General features: G+C 65.7%; 1 protein-coding gene and 1 long non-coding RNA gene across 11 annotated transcripts in view; both read left to right on the forward strand.

The window, feature by feature from the left end:
• The window catches only part of SAE1 (SUMO1 activating enzyme subunit 1), a 31,615-nt gene extending 16,667 nt beyond the window's left edge, over positions 1-14,948 (forward strand). The window contains exons 12-26 of the mRNA XM_080608576.1: positions 208-318; positions 951-1,031; positions 1,475-1,630; positions 2,449-2,614; positions 3,850-4,046; positions 4,898-4,962; positions 5,507-5,702; positions 7,195-7,269; positions 7,843-8,032; positions 8,779-8,867; positions 8,965-9,057; positions 11,039-11,230; positions 12,547-12,648; positions 13,269-13,369; positions 14,583-14,948. Coding sequence (XP_080464702.1) covers positions 208-318; positions 951-1,031; positions 1,475-1,630; positions 2,449-2,614; positions 3,850-4,046; positions 4,898-4,962; positions 5,507-5,702; positions 7,195-7,269; positions 7,843-8,032; positions 8,779-8,867; positions 8,965-9,057; positions 11,039-11,230; positions 12,547-12,648; positions 13,269-13,369; positions 14,583-14,718 — 1,950 coding nt within the window. The 3' untranslated portion in view covers positions 14,719-14,948. The remainder of the gene's footprint in view (positions 1-207; positions 319-950; positions 1,032-1,474; positions 1,631-2,448; positions 2,615-3,849; positions 4,047-4,897; positions 4,963-5,506; positions 5,703-7,194; positions 7,270-7,842; positions 8,033-8,778; positions 8,868-8,964; positions 9,058-11,038; positions 11,231-12,546; positions 12,649-13,268; positions 13,370-14,582) is intronic.
• On the forward strand, positions 9,204-10,991 carry LOC308186444. Of its 10 annotated transcripts, none has more exons than XR_013944056.1 (4): positions 9,204-9,807; positions 9,908-10,554; positions 10,615-10,761; positions 10,822-10,991. It is a non-coding gene; the product is annotated as an uncharacterized lncRNA (long non-coding RNA). The 10 variants fall into 10 exon arrangements; XR_013944059.1 differs by having other exon boundaries at positions 10,862-10,951; XR_013944053.1 differs by having other exon boundaries at positions 9,908-10,583; positions 10,683-10,991.
• Positions 14,949-15,215: the final 267 nt, after the last annotated feature.

The following is a 15,215-nucleotide window of genomic DNA, read 5'->3' on the forward strand; positions in this document are numbered from 1 at the left end:
TTGGTGTCCCCTCCTCGGTCATTGGTGTCCCCTCCTTGGTCATTGGTGTCCCGCCCTCGGTCATTGGTGCCCCCTCCTTGGTCAACCGTGCCCCCTCGTGGCCACCTGGGTCCTTTTGCTGGCCACCTGTGTCCCCCGGGGCCGCGGTGGCCGGAGCTTTTTGTCACCCGGCCACCTGGGTCCCTGACGGCGGTGGTGACACCGCAGGCGGTGTCGGGGAAGTTCACGCCCATCACGCAGTGGCTCTACTTCGACGCGCTCGAGTGTCTCCCCGAGGAGAACAAGGAGACGCTGCTCACCGAGGAGCAGTGCCGCCCGGTGAGCACCCGCGGGGGCACCTGTCGGGCGTGGGGGTGGGGGGGTGGCACCCGTGGGAGACCCCTGCTTGGGCGTCCTCTTGGGGTGGGCGTCACCCACGGGGAAGCTGTGGGTTGGTGTCTTCTTGGGGTTGGTTAGCTCCTCGGGGATGGCCACCCATGGGTGGGCGTCTTGAAGTGGGCGGGCCGTGGGTGGGCTGTCTGATGAGGGCACCCATGGGTGGGCATCTCCTTGGGGTGGGTGTTGGCCATGGGTGGGCGTCTGGTTGGGGACACCCATGGGTGGGCATCTCCTTGGGGTGGGTGCTGGCCATGGGTGGTCACCCCCTTGAGGACACCCGTGGGTTGGTCACACCCCTGGGGGCACCTATGGGTGGCGGGCATCTCCTTGGGGTTGGTCGCTGGTGATGGAGCACCCATGGGTGGGCATCTCCTTGGGGACACCCGTGGGTGGCCGTCCTCCTGGGGCAGGCGTTGGCCACGGGTGCACCCGCGGTCGAGCTCCTCTTTGAGGACACCCACGGGTGGGCCGCCTCTTCGGGGACACCCGTGAGTGGGCGCTTGCCTTGAGGGGCACCCAGGGGTGCTCGGGCACCTTTGGGTGGGGCCGGTGACGCGTCAGTGTTTCCCCAGCGCAACAGCCGCTACGACGGGCAGATCGCAGTGTTCGGGGCCGACCTGCAGGCCAAGCTGGGCAACCAGAAGTACTTCGTGGTCAGTGTCCCCAACTGTCCCCACCGGGTCCCCGACTGTCCCCCCGGGGTCCCCACCCGCTCCCCGTGTCCCCGTGGGGCCTCACGGGTTCCCCAAGTGGCCTCCACCCCACCCACTTCCCATCTGGGCGTCCCCAACCCTTCTGGGCCACCTTGGGTTGTGTCCCCAGATGTCCCCATGGGTCCCCCAAGTGTCCTCAAGGGTCCCCCAGATGTCCCCATGGGTCTCCCAAGTGTCCCCGTGTCCCCCACGTCTCTCCAAGTGGTCCCCACGTGCCCCTGGTTGTCCCCAAACACCTCAAGCTTCCCCCATGCGTCCCCAGCCGTCCCTTTGTCCCTTCCTCCTCGCCCTCCACGTGTCCCCAGCCCTCCTGGGCCACCTCGGGCCGCGTCCCCACGCGTCCCCACGCGTCCCCACGTGTCCCCACGTGTCCCCGGGTGCAGGTCGGGGCGGGGGCCATCGGCTGTGAGCTGCTGAAGAACTTCGCGATGGTGGGGCTGGGCTGCGGACCCGAAGGGTCCATCACCGTCACCGACATGGACACCATCGAGAAGTCCAACCTCAACCGCCAGTTCCTCTTCCGGCCCTGGGATGTCACGGTGAGGGGCGGGGCTGAAGGGGGAGGAGCCTGCGGGGGTGGGGAGGGGTGAGTGGGCGGAGCCTTTGAGGGGTAGGGGCCAATGGGGTGAGGTCTGCTGGGCAGGAGCCGCCGTTGAGTTGGCCGACGTTGCGTTGGCCGACGTTGCGTTGACCAACGTCAACGTCAGGCAGCGTTGGCGCGCGTTGGTAAGTGGGAGGGGCTTAACGGGGTGGGGGTGGAGTGGGTGGGAGGGGCCTAAGTGGGTGGGGCTTAAGGGGGAGGAGTCTGGGCTATCAGGGGGTGGGGCATATGAGGCGGGAACCGGTGTTAAGGTGCTTCCATTGAGTTGGCCAACGTCAATGGTCAAGTTGTCTTGATGTTCATGGTGAGGGGGAGGGGCTTAAGGGGAGGGGCTTAAGGGGGAGGAGCCTATGGGGTGGAAGGTGAGTGGGTGGAGCCTTTGTTGGGGGGGTATTGGGGGCGGAGCCTAAAAGTGGGAACCTGTTGAGGTGCTTCCATTGAGTTGGCCAACGTCAATGGTCGGGTTCTCTTGACCTTTCATGGTGAGTGGGAGGGGCTTAAAGGGATGGAAGGAGAAGGGGAGGAGCCTGGGGGTGGAGCCTGATGGGGTGGGGCCTCCGGGGGGCGGAGCCTGCCAGCTGGTGCCATCCGTCAAGATGTTTCCGTTGAGTTGGCCAACGTCAACGGTCAAGTTGGCCGGGCATTTCATCTGACTGGGTGCTGCTGGAAGGGGCGGGGCTTGGCAGGGTGGGGCTGGGAGGGGGCGGGGCTCAACGGGGCAGGGCTCAACGGGGGCGGGGCGCCTGGTCCCTGCAGAAGCTGAAGTCGGAGCGGGCGGCGGCGGCGGTGCGGGAGATGAACCCGGCGCTGCGGGTGAGCAGCCGCCCCGACCGCGTCGGCCCCGACACCGAGCGCGTCTACGACGACGACTTCTTCGAGGCCCTGGACGGCGTCGCCAACGCCCTCGACAACGTCGACGCCCGTGAGCACCCATGGATGCCCCGCTGCCCTCCCCGGGGGGTCCTCGGGGGCGGGGGTTGGGGTGGTTTTGGGGTGCTTTGAGGTCCCCCAGGGTGCTGAGGGAGGGGTTTTGGGCGCTGTGGGGTGTCCTTTGGGTGGGGGGTGGGTGCTGTGTAGAGTCCTTAGGGTGCTCTAGGTGGTCCCCAGGGTGCTGTGGGGCCTCACAGGAGTGCTTTAGGACCCTTAAGGAACACGACAGGGAATCTGTATGGATGCTATAAGGGCATTTAGGGTTTTCGGAGGACCTATAGGACCTCCTAAAGGCGCCGTAGGGATGCTCTGAGGAGCCCCAGTGCTGCCGTACAGGCCCCTACACCAGTCGGGGTGCCCTATACCAGTCGGGGTGCTCTATACCAGTCAGGGTGCCCCTATGCCGGTTGGGATGCCCTATACCAGTCTGGGTGCCCTATATCAGGTGGGGGCTGCCCTATACCAGTCGGGGTGCCCCTATACCAATCAGGATGCCCTGTACCAGTCAGGATGCCCTATACCAGTCAGGGTGCCCCTATACCAGTTGGGGTGCCCCTATACCAGTTAGGATGCCCTATACCAGTTAGCGTGCCCTATATCAATCGGGATGCCCCTATACCAATCAGGATGCCCTATACTAGTCAGGGTGCCCTATATGAGGTGGGGGCTGCCCTATATCAGTCAGGATGCCCTATATCAATCGGGATGCCCCTATAGCAGTTGGGGTGCCCCTATACCAGTTGGGGTGCCCCTACACCACTCAGGGTGCCCTATATCAGGCGGGGGGTGCCCTATATCAATCAGGATGTCCCTATATCAGTCCGGGTGCCTCTATACCGGTTGGGCTGCCCTATATCAATCGGGATGCCCCTATACTAATCGAGGTGCCCCTATACCAGTCGGGGTGCCCTATATCAGGCGGGGGGTGCCCTATATCAATTAGAATGCCCTATATCAATCGGGGTTCCCCTATACCAGTCGGGGTGCCCCTACATCACTCAGGGTGCCCTATATCAGGTGGGGGGTGCCCTATATCAATCAGGATGCCCTATATCAATCGGGATGCCCCTATACCAGTCTGGCTGCCCCTGCACCACTCGGGGTGCCCTATATCAGGCGGGGGGTGCCCTATATCAATCGGGATGCCCCTATATCAATCGGGGGCAGCCCCCCAGGCCCGTGGGCCGCCCCGTATAGCCTCCGCCCCCCCTCCCCTCCCCTTGGCAGGGCTGTATATGGACCGGCGCTGCGTGTACTACCGCAAGCCGCTGCTGGAGTCGGGCACGCTGGGCACCAAGGGCAACGTGCAGGTGGTGGTCCCGTTCCTCAGCGAGTCCTACAGCTCCAGCCAGGACCCCCCCGAGAAGGCCATCCCCATCTGCACCCTCAAGAACTTCCCCAACGCCATCGAGCACACCCTGCAGGTGGGCCGGGGGGGGGCACGGGGACACCGGGGGGCGCGGGGACGTTGGGGGGGCACGGGGACATTGGGGGGGACATGGGGACACCGGGAGGGTGTGGGGATATGGGGGGGATATGGGGACGTTGGGGGTGTGGGGACTTCGAGGGTATGGGGACACTGGGGGGCACGGGGACGTTGTGGGGACACGGGGACGTTGGGGGTGTGGGGACATTGGGGGTATGGGGACATTGGGGGTGGGGGGGACGCTGGGGGGCGTGGGGACATTGGGGGGACACAGGGACATTGGGGGTATGGGGACACTGGGGGCAGGGGGGGCATGGGGACACTGGGGGGATGTGGGGGGCATGGGGACACCGGGGGGCGTGGGGACACTGGGGGGACACGGGGACATTGGGGGTATGGGGACGTTGGGGGCAGGGGGGGCATGGGGACACCGGGGGGCATGGGGACACTGGGGGGACACGGGGACATTGGGGGTATGGGGACATTAAGGGCGGGGGGGGCATGGAGACACTGGGGGGTGTGGGGATGATGGGGGGACACAGGGACATTGGGGGTATGGGGACGTTGGGGGCGGGGGGGGGACACCGGGGGGCGTGGAGACGTTGAGGGGACATGGGGACATTGGGGGCGTTGGGACATGGGGGGGGGGGCTTGGGGACACGGCGGGGGGAATGGGGGGGGATGGGGGACACCTGAGGGTTGTTCGGGGACACCTGGGTGGCCCTGGGGACCTTGGGGGGGCTGCTTGGGGACACGGAGGGGGTGGGAGATTTTGGGGGGGGGGGGGGGGGTTGGTTTGGGTCGCCCCTCCCCAGCTGACCCCCCCTGGGTGTCCCCCCCCCCCCGCAGTGGGCACGGGACGAGTTCGAGGGGCTCTTCAAGCAGCCGGCCGAGAACGTCAACCAGTACCTGACGTGCGTGGGGGAGGGGCGGGGGGGGGCACCCCTGGGTGCGTCGCGGGACCTCCCCCCCTCCCCCCCCCACCCTGCATTGCAGCCCTGCCCCCGCCCTGCAGCACCCCTGCGTGTCGCAGCCCCCCGCCCCCGTGCATCTCCCCCCCCCCCGCTGCGTTACCCCCCCCGTGTGTCCCCCCCCCGCAGTGCACGGCACCCCCAAAACCCCGCGCGCCACCCCCCCGCTGCGTCGCACCCCCAATTCCCCCGTGCACCCCCCCCCCGTTGCATTGCACCCCCCGTTGCATCGCCCCCGTTGCACCACCCCTATTACACCCCCCCATTGCCCCCCCCTTTTCACCACCCCTATTACACCCCCCATTGCCCCCCCGTTGCCCCCCCATTCCCCCCATCACATCCCCCCCACTGCCCCACCCCCCCATCACACCCCCATCGCACCGCTCCCCCTGCACGCCTCCCCCCTCCCCTATTTCTCCCCCCCACCCACGGGTGCCCCCCTCATGTGTGTGTGTGTCCCCCCCTGCCCCCCCCCCCCGCGGCGCAGGGACCCCCGCTTCGTGGAGCGCACGCTGCGGCTGGCGGGCACGCAGCCGCTGGAGGTGCTGGAGGCGCTGCAGCGCAGCCTGCGGGGGGAGCGGCCCCGCGCCTGGCCCGACTGCGTCGCCTGGGCCTGCCGCCACTGGCACCGGCAGTACAGCAACAACATCCGGCAGCTGCTGCACAACTTCCCCCCGGGGCAGGTGCGGGGGCAGCGGGGGTGTTGGGGGCAGTGGGGTCATCGGGGACATGGGGGTCAATGGGGACATCAGGGTCATTGGGGACATTGAGGTCATTGGGGGTGTTGGGGTCATCAGGGGTATTGGGGTCAATGGGGACATCAGGGTCATTGGGGACATTGGAGCCGTTGGGGGTGTTGGGGTCAATGGGGCCATTGGGGTCATTGGGGTCATTGAGGACATTGGGGCTATTGGGATCATTGGGGACATCGGGGTCATGGGGGGTATTGGGGTCATTGGGGTCAATGGGGACATTGGGGTGGTTGGGGCCATTGGGGTGAGCAACAACATCCGGCAGCTGCTGCACAACTTCCCCCCAGGGCAGGTACGGGGGCAGCGGGGGCAGCGGGGGTGTTGGGGACGTCGGGGTCATCGGGGGTATTGGGGTCATTGGGGACATAGGGGTCATCGGGGATGTTGGGGTCAATGGGGACATTGAGGTCATTGGGGTCGTTGGGGTCAATGGGGCCGTTGGGGTCATTGAGGACATTGGGGCCATTGGGATCATTGGGGACATTGGGGTCATTGGGGACATTGGGATAAGCAACATCATCAGGATAAGCAACATCATCCAGCAGCTGCTGGACAACTTCCCCCCAGGGCAGGTACGGGGGCAGCGGGGGTGTTGGGGACGTCGGGGTCATCGGGGGTATTGGGGTCATTGGGGACATCAGGATCATTGGGGGTGTTGGGGTCATTGGGGTCATTGGGGCCATTGGGGTCACTGGGGACATCAGGGTCATGGGGGGTATTGGGGTCATTGGGGCCATTGGGGTGAGCAACAACATCCGGCAGCTGCTGCACAACTTCCCCCCAGGGCAGGTACGGGGGCAGCGGGGGCAGCGGGGTCATCGGGGGTGTTGGGGTCGTTGGGGACATTGGGGTCATTGAGGACATTGGGGTCATTGGGGTCAATGGGGCCATTGGGGTCATTGAGGACATTGGGGTCATTGGGGGTATTGGGGTCAATGGGGACATTGGGGTCGTTGGGGGTGTTGGGGCCATTGGGGTCATTGGGGACATCGGGGTCATTGAGGTCATTGGGGACATTGGGGTGTTTTGGGGTGTTTGGGGCCATTTTGGTGTGCCTGGGGGCTGTTTTGGGGTGCTCAGCAGCCATTTTGGGGTGTTCAGGGTCATTTTGGGGTGCCCAGGGGTCATTTTGGGGTATTTGGGGCCGTTTTGGGGTGCCAGGAGACTGTTTTGGGGTATCGGGTCCATTTTGGGGTTGTTTGGGGCCATTCAGTGGCGTTCGGGGCAGTTTCGGGGTGCCTGGTTGCCCTTTTGGGGCATTCGGGGCCATTTTGGGGTGTTCTGGACCGTTTTGGGGTGTTTGGGGCGTTTTGGGGTGTTTGGGGCCGTTTTGGGGTGGCTTTGGAGCGTTTTGGGGTGTTTGGGGCCGTTTCGGGGTGGCTTTGGGGTGTTTCGGGGTGCCGACGCCCTGGTGCCCCCGCAGAAGACCAACTCGGGGACCCTCTTCTGGTCGGGGCCCAAGCGCTGCCCCCACCCCCTCGTCTTCGACCCCGACAACGTGAGTGGGGGCACCCATGGGTGCTGGGGGGAGGGGGCACCTTCAGGTGCCGTCGCGAGGCCTTCGGGTGGCGCCCCCCACCCTTGGGTGCCATCCCTTGATCTTTAGGTGTCGTCCCTTGATCTTTGGGTGCCATCCACCCCCTTAGGGTGCCATCCCAACACCCTTGGGTGCCATCCCAACACCTTTGGGTGCCAACCCATCACCCTTGGGTGCCATCCCTTGACCTTTGGGTGCCATCCACCACCCTTGGGTGCCACCCATCACCCTTGGGTGCCACCCATCTCCCTTGGGTGCCATCCACCCCCATTGGGCGCCGTCCCAACACCCTTGGGTGCCACCCATCCCCTTTGGGTGCCATCCCTTGACCTTTGGATGCCAACCCATCACCCTTGGGTGCCATCCACCACCCTTGGGTGCCACCCATCCCCTTTGGGTTCCACCCCCCCCCCACCATCGGGCGCCACCCCGTAACCCTTGCGCGCCCCGCCATGACCCTTAGGGCGCCCCCCTCCGCCCCCCACCCCCTCCCCCCGCCCCTTCTCACCCGCGGCCACCCTTGGGTGCCCCCAGCCCCTGCACCTGGACTACGTGATGGCGGCCGCCAACCTCTTCGCCCAGAGCTACGGCATCGGGGGCTCGCGGGACCGGGCGGCGGTGGCCGAGCTCCTGCGCCACGTCCGCGTCCCCCCCTTCGCCCCCAAGGCCGGGGTGCGCATCCACGTCTCCGACCAGGAGCTGCAGAGCGCCGCCGCCGCCCTGGGTGGGTGCCGGGGGGGGGGGGGCACCCATGGGTGCTGCGGGGGGAGGGGGGAGGGGGTTAAGGGTTTACGGGGTGGGGGGTTTGGGGTGGCCGTGGGGGCGGGAGGGGGCACTGAGGGGAGGGGGGAGGGGTGGGGAGGGGGGTTTGGGGCACCCATGGGTGCTGGGGGGGTGGGGGTAGGGGTTTAGGGCACCCATGGGTGCCAGGAGGCAGGAGATAGGAGTTTGGGCACCCATGGGTGCTGTGGGGCAGGAGGTAGGGGTTTAGGGCACCCATGGGTGCTGTGGGGCTGGAGATAAGGGTTTAGGGCACCCATGGGTGCTAGGAGGCAGGAGATAGGGGTTGGGGCACCCATTGCTGCTATGGGGCAGGAGGTGAAGCTTTGTGACACCCATGGGTGCTGTGGGGCAGGAGATCGGGATTTGTAGCACCCATGGGTGTTACGGGGCACTAGGCACAGGCTCGTAGCACCCATGGGTGCTGTGGGCTAGGAGATGGGGTTTGTAGCACCCCTGGATGCAATGGAACAGGAGACCCTGGTTAGCAGCACCCATGGGTGCTCCAGGACAGGGCCCCATGGCTTTGTAACACCCCTGGGTGCATCGGGCCAGGAGGCACAGCCTTGTAGCACCCACGGGGCAGGAGACCACGGGCATGGGACCCCTGGAGGGGGGTGGGGGTGGCTGCAGGCGTTCCGGGGGCACCCTTGGGTGCTGCTATCCCATGGGTGCCCCCCGGCCCCGCAGACGACGGGCGGCTGGAGGAGCTCAAGGCCTCGCTGCCCAGCCCCGAGGAGCTGCCCGGCTTCCGCATGTACCCCATCGACTTCGAGAAGGTGGGTGCCGCCCCTCCCCCGCCCCCCCCCCAGCACCCATGGGTGCCCCCCCCCCACACCCCCCACCCATGGGTGCTGCCCCCCCCCCCCCCCCCAGGACGATGACACCAACTTCCACATGGATTTCATCGTCGCCGCCTCCAACCTGCGGGCCGAGAACTACGACATCCCGCCGGCCGACCGGCACAAGGTGGGTGCTGCGGGTCACCCATGGGTGCTGGGGGGGGGGCCATGGGTGCTGGGGGGGGCCATGGGTGCTGGGGGGCGGTCCTGTGGGGGTCCTATGGGTGCTGCGGGGGTCCTGTGGGTGCTATAGGGGTCTCAGAGGCGCTGGGAAGTCCTGGGGGTGCTGGGGGGATCCCATGGGTGCTGGGAGGTCCTGTGGGTGCTGGGAGGTCCCATGGGTGCTCTGGGGATCCAAGGGGGTCCTATGGGTGCTGCGGGGGTCCTATGGGTGCTATAGGGGTCTTAGAGGTGCTGGGAAGTCTTGGGGGTGCTGCAGGAGTCCTATGGGTGCTATAAGGAATCCTATGGGTGCTGGGAGGTCCTGGGGGTGCTGCGGGGGTGCTATGGGTGCTATAGGGTCCCTAGGGGTGCTGTAGGGTCTTATGCGTGCTGTAGGGTACCTACAGGTGCTATAGGGTCCTATGGGTGCTACAGAGCCCGTATGGGTGCTATAAGTTCTTACGGGTGCTATAGGGTTCTTATGGGTGCTATAGGGTCCTTTTAGGAGGTATAGGGTTCCTATGGGTGCTGTAGGGTCCCTGTGGGTACTATAAAGTCCCTATGGGTGCTATAGGGTCCTTTTGGATGCTGTAGGGTCCCTATGTGTGCTGTAGGGTCATTTTGGGTGCTATAGGTTCCCTATGGCTGCTCTAAGGCCCCTATGGGTGCTGTAGGGTCATTTTGGGTGCTGTAGGTTCCCTCTGGGTGCTATGAGGTCCTTGTGGGTGCTATAGAGCCTTTATGGGTGCTATGGGGTCCCTGTGGGTGCTATAGGGTTCCTACAGGTGCTATAGAGTCTCTATGGGTGCTCTAAGGTCCCTATGGGTGCCATAGGTTCCCTATGGGTACTCTAGGGTCCCTACGGGTGCTATAAGGTCCCTATGGGTGCTATAGGGTCTTAGGAGTGCTATAGGTTCCCTATGGGTGCTATAGGTTCCCTATGGGTGCTCTAAGGTCCCTATGGGTGCTGTAGAGTCTTATGGGTGCTGTAGGGTCTGTATGTGTGCTATAGGGTCATTTTGGGTGCTGTAGGTTCCCTATGGGTGCTGTAGGGTCCCTATGTGTGTTGTAGGGTCATTTTGGGTGCTATAGGTTCCCTATGGCTGCTCTAAGGTCCCTCTGGGTGCCGTAGGGTCATTTTGGGTGCTATAGGTTCCCTATGGGTGCTATAGGGTCTTACAGGTGCTGTAGGGTTCCTATGGGTGCTATAGGGTTCCTACAGGTGCTATAGAGTCTCTATGGCTGCTCTAAGGTCCCTATGGGTGCTGTGAGGTCCCTGTGGGTGCTATAGGGTCATTTTGGGTGCTATAGGTTCCCTATGGGTGCTATAAGGTCCCTACGGGTGTTATAAGGTCCTTTTGGGTGCTATAGGTTCCCTATGGGTGCTATAGGGTCCTTTTGGGTGCTATAGGTTCCCTATGGGTGCTATAGGGTCCTTTTGGGTGCTATAGGTTCCCTATGGGTGCTGTAGGGTCATTCTGGGTGCTATAGGTTTCCTATGGGTGCTGTAGGGTTCGTACAGGTGCTATAGAGTCTCTATGGGTGCTCTAAGGTCCCTATGGGTGCTATAGGGTCTTATGGGTGCTGTAGGGTCTGTATGTGTGCTATAGGGTCTTATGGGTGCTGTAGGGTCTGTATGTGTGCTATAGGGTCATTTTGGGTGCTGTAGGTTCCCTATGGGTGCTATAGGGTCATTTTGGGTGCTGTAGGTTCCCTATGGGTGCTGTAGGGTCCCTATGTGTGCTGTAGGGTCATTTTGGGTGCTATAGGTTCCCTATGGGTGCTGTAGGGTCCCTCCGGGTGCTATAAGGTCCTTTTAGGTGCTGTAGGGTCCCTCGGGGTGCCGTAGGGTCGTTCCGGGTGCCGTAGGCTCCCTCCGGAGGCCGGGGGGGGACGGGCGGGGGGACAGCGGGGTCACGGCCGTCCGTCCGTCCCGCGGGGCGCAGAGCAAGCTGATCGCGGGGAAGATCATCCCGGCCATCGCGACGACGACGGCGGCGGTGGTGGGGCTGGGCTGCCTGGAGCTCTACAAGCTGGTGCAGGGCCACCGGCGCCTGGCCTCCTACAAGAACGCCTTCCTCAACCTGGCCCTGCCCTTCGTCGGCTTCTCCGAGCCCCTCGCCTGCCCCCGCAACAAGGTAAGGGGGCCGGCCCCATAGCGCCCTGCCCCATAGCGCCCTGCCCCATAGCGCCCTGCCCCATAGCGCCCTGCCCCATAGGGCTCTGCCCCATAGCACCCTGTTCCATACACCTTGGGGCAAGTGGGTGCTGCCCTATACAGGACTGTTGGGGTGTTGCCCCATAGCATTCTGCCCCATAGCGCCCTGCCCCATAGCGCCCTGCCCCATAGCGTCCTGCCCCATAGTGCCCTGCCCCATAGGGCTCTGCCCCACGGCGCCCTGCCCCATAGCGCCCTGCTCCATAGACCTCGGGGCAAGCGGGTGCTGCTCTATAAGGACTGTTGGGGTGTTGCCCCATAGCGCCCTGCCCCATAGCACCCTGCCCCATAGGGCCCTGCCCCACAGCGCCCTGCCCCATAGCGCCCTGTTCCATAGACCTTGGGGCAAGCGGGTGCTGCCCTATAAGGACCGTTGGGGTGTTGCCCCACAGCGCCCTGCCCCATAGCGCCCTGCCCCACAGCGCCCTGCCCCATAGCACCCTGTTCCATACACCTTGCGGCAAGTGGGTGCTGCCCTATACAGGACTGTTGGGGTGTTGCCCCATAGTGCCCTGCCCCACGGCGCCCTGCCCCGTAGGGCTCTGCCCCATAGCGCCCTGCCCCATAGCGCCCTGCTCCATAGACCTTGGGGCAAGTGGGTGCTGCCCTATAAGGACTGTTGGGGTGTTGCCCCATAGCATTCTGCCCCATAGCGCCCTGCCCCATAGGGCCCTGCCCCACAGCGCCCTGCCCCATAGCGCCCTGCTCCATAGATCTTGGGGCAAGCGGGTGCTGCCCTATAAGGACTGTTGGGGTGTTGCCCCATAGCATTCTTCCCCATAGTGCCCTGCCCCATAGGGCCCTGCCCCATAGGGCTCTGCCCCACAGTGCCCTGCCCCATAGCACCCTGCCGCACAGACCTTGGGGCAAGTGGGTGCTGCCCTATACAGGACCGTTGGGGTGTTGCCCCACAGCGCCCTGCCCCATAGGGCTCTGCCCCATAGGGCTCTGCCCCACAGCGCCCTGCCCCATAGCGCCCTGCCCCACAGCGCCCTGCCCCATAGCGCCCTGCCCCATAGCCCTGTGGCTGCCCCACGGGTCCTAGCGCCACTTTTCCCAGACTCCCAATTGCCCCCCCCTTGGATCCCAATGCTCCGCCGTGGGTCTGCCCCCGATGCCGTGGGTCTGCCCCCGATGCCGTGGGTCTGCCCCCGACGCCGTGGGTCTGCCCCCGACGCCGTGGGTCTGCCCCCCATGCCGTGGGTCTGCCCCCCACGCCGTGGGTCTGCCCCCCAGTACTACGAGGTGGAGTGGACGCTGTGGGACCGGTTCGAGGTGCAGGGGCTGCAGCCTGACGGGCAGGAGATGACGCTGCGCCAGTTCCTCGCCTACTTCAAGGTACTGGGAGCACTGGGGGGGGCACTGGGAGGGCAGCGGGGGGGCTGGGGAGGGGGCACTTGGGGGGCTGGGGGGGCAATTGGGGGTCCGGGGGGGGCACTTGGGGGTCCGGGGGGACAGCCGAGGGTCAGCAGGGCAGTTGGGTGCCAGGGGGCCGGGGTAGTTGGGAGGCCGGGGGGGGCAATTGGGGGTCTGGGGGGGCAGTTGGGGGTCTGGGGGGCAGTTGGGGGTCTGGGGGGGCACTTGGGGGTCCGGGGGGGGACAGCCGAGGGTCAGCGGGGCAGTTGGGTGCCAGGGGGCTGGGGTAGTTGGGAGGCCGGGGGGGGCAATTGGGGGTCTGGGGGGGCAGTTGAGGGTCTGGGGGGCAGTTGGGGGTCTGGGGGGGCACTTGGGGGTCCGGGGGGGACACTTGGGGGCTGGAGGGGACAGCCGAGGGTCAGCGGGGCAGCTGGGTGCCAGGGTGCTGGGGTAGTTGGGAGGCGGGGGGGGGGGCAATTGGGGGTCTGGGGGGGCAGTTGAGGGTCTGGGGGGCAATTGGGGGTCCGGGGGGGCAGTTGGGGGTCCAGGGGGGGCAGTTGGGGGTCTGGCGCCCCCCAACCGCCCCGTGCCCCCCCCCCCAGAAGGAGCACCGGCTGGAGATCACGATGCTGTCCCAGGGCGTCTCCATGCTCTACTCCTTCTTCATGCCGGCCGCCAAGCTGCGCGAGCGCCACGACCAGCCGTAGGGCACCCATGGGTGGGGGGGGGGGGGGGGGGGGGGGCATCTGGTGGGGGGGGGCACCCGTGGGGGGTGTGGGAAACCAGAGTCGGGGGCACCCGTGGGGAAGGGGGGGGACTGAGGGTGCAGGGCACCCGTGGTTAAGGCCACCGCCGTTGGTCACCGGGACCAGCGCCCACCCCATAGTCGTGTCCTTGACCCCATAGGGTGACCGTCCCCATGTCCAAGGCCACCATCGTTGGCCACCATGACCAGCGCCCACCCCATAGTCATGTCCCCAGCCCCATAGGGTGACGGTCCCCATGTCTGAGGCCACCACCGTTGGTCACTGGGACCAGCACCCACCCCATAGTTGTGTCCTTGACCCCATAGGGTGACAGTCCCCATGTCCATGTCCACGATCGTTGGCCACCATGAGCAGTGCCCACCCAATAGTCACGTCCCTGACCCCATAGGGTGACTGTCCCCGTGTCCAAGGCCGCCATTGTTGGCCACCATGACCAGCACCCACCCCACAACCACATCCCTGACCCCATAGGGTGACCGTCCCCATGTCCATGTCCACGATCGTTGGTCACCGGGACCAGCACCCACCCCACAGTCGTGTCCCTGACCCCACAGGGTGACCGTCCCCGTGTCCAAGGCCACCACCGTTGGCCACGATGACCAGAACCCACCCCACAAGTATGTCCCTGACCCCATAGGGTGACAGTCCCCAGGTCCAAGGCCACCACCGTTGGCCACCATGACCAGCACCCACCCCATAGTCGTGTCCCCAGCCCCATAGGGTGACCGTCCCCAGGTCCAAGGCCACCACCATTGGTCACGGGGTCAGCACCCCCCCCCACAACCACGTCCCTGACCCCATAGGGTGACAGTCCCCATGTCCATGTCCACCATCATTGGCCACCATGACCAGCACCCACCCCACAACCACGTCCCTGACCCCATAGGGTGACCGTCCCCATGTCCACGTCCACAATCGTTGGTCACCGGGACCAGCACCCACCCCATAGTCGTGTCCCTGACCCCATAGGGTGACCGTCCCCATGTCCATGTCCACCAGCGTTGGTCACCATGACCAGAACCAACCCCACAACCACGTCCCTGACCCCGTAGGGTGACCGTCCCCGTGTCCATGTCCACCACCGTTGGTCACCGGGTCGCGTCCCCGTGCCTGACGCCCCCCCCCCCCACCCCGTCCCCCCCCCCGCAGGATGACGGAGATCGTGGCGCGGGTGTCCAAGAAGAAGGTCGGCCGCCACGTCAAGGCGCTCGTCTTCGAGCTCTGCTGCAACGACGACACCGACGCCGACATCGAGGTGCCCTACGTGCGCTACACCATCCGCTAGCCCCGCCCCCCCGGGGGGGCGGGCCCCCGCCCGGACACGCCCCCTGCTCCCCTGGCCCCTCCCCCTCCCGCCGAGCCCCGCCCCTCCCCCCCTCTGCCCTCCCCCCCCCACCCACCCCCCACTTTAGTCGTCGTCGTGTCTCGGCCCCGCCCCCGGCTGTGGAGGGGGTGGGGCCCTGGGGGCGGGGCTTTGGGGGGGGCCCCGCCCAATAAATATAGACGTTGGCAGAAGATGGCCGCCGGCAGCGCCCCCGCGCCGTGCTGGGGGGGAGGGGAGGGGGCGGGGACACGGTGGGGGAGGAGCCAAGAGGGTAGGGGGAGGGGTCAAGAGGGCTGGGGGAGGGGCCAAGATGGCCGCTGGTTTAGGGGGAGGGGCCAAAATTATAGGGGGAGGGGCCAAGATGGCCGCTGGTGGTAGGGGGAGGGGCCAAAATTATAGGGGGAGGGGCCAAGATGGCCGCTGGTGGCAGGGTGAGGAGCCAAGATGGCCGCTGGTTT

The sequence above is a fragment of the Anser brachyrhynchus genome (genome assembly GCF_964034855.1).
Source record: "Anser brachyrhynchus genome assembly, contig: SCAFFOLD_517, whole genome shotgun sequence".
Taxonomy (NCBI): Eukaryota; Metazoa; Chordata; class Aves; order Anseriformes; family Anatidae; genus Anser; species Anser brachyrhynchus.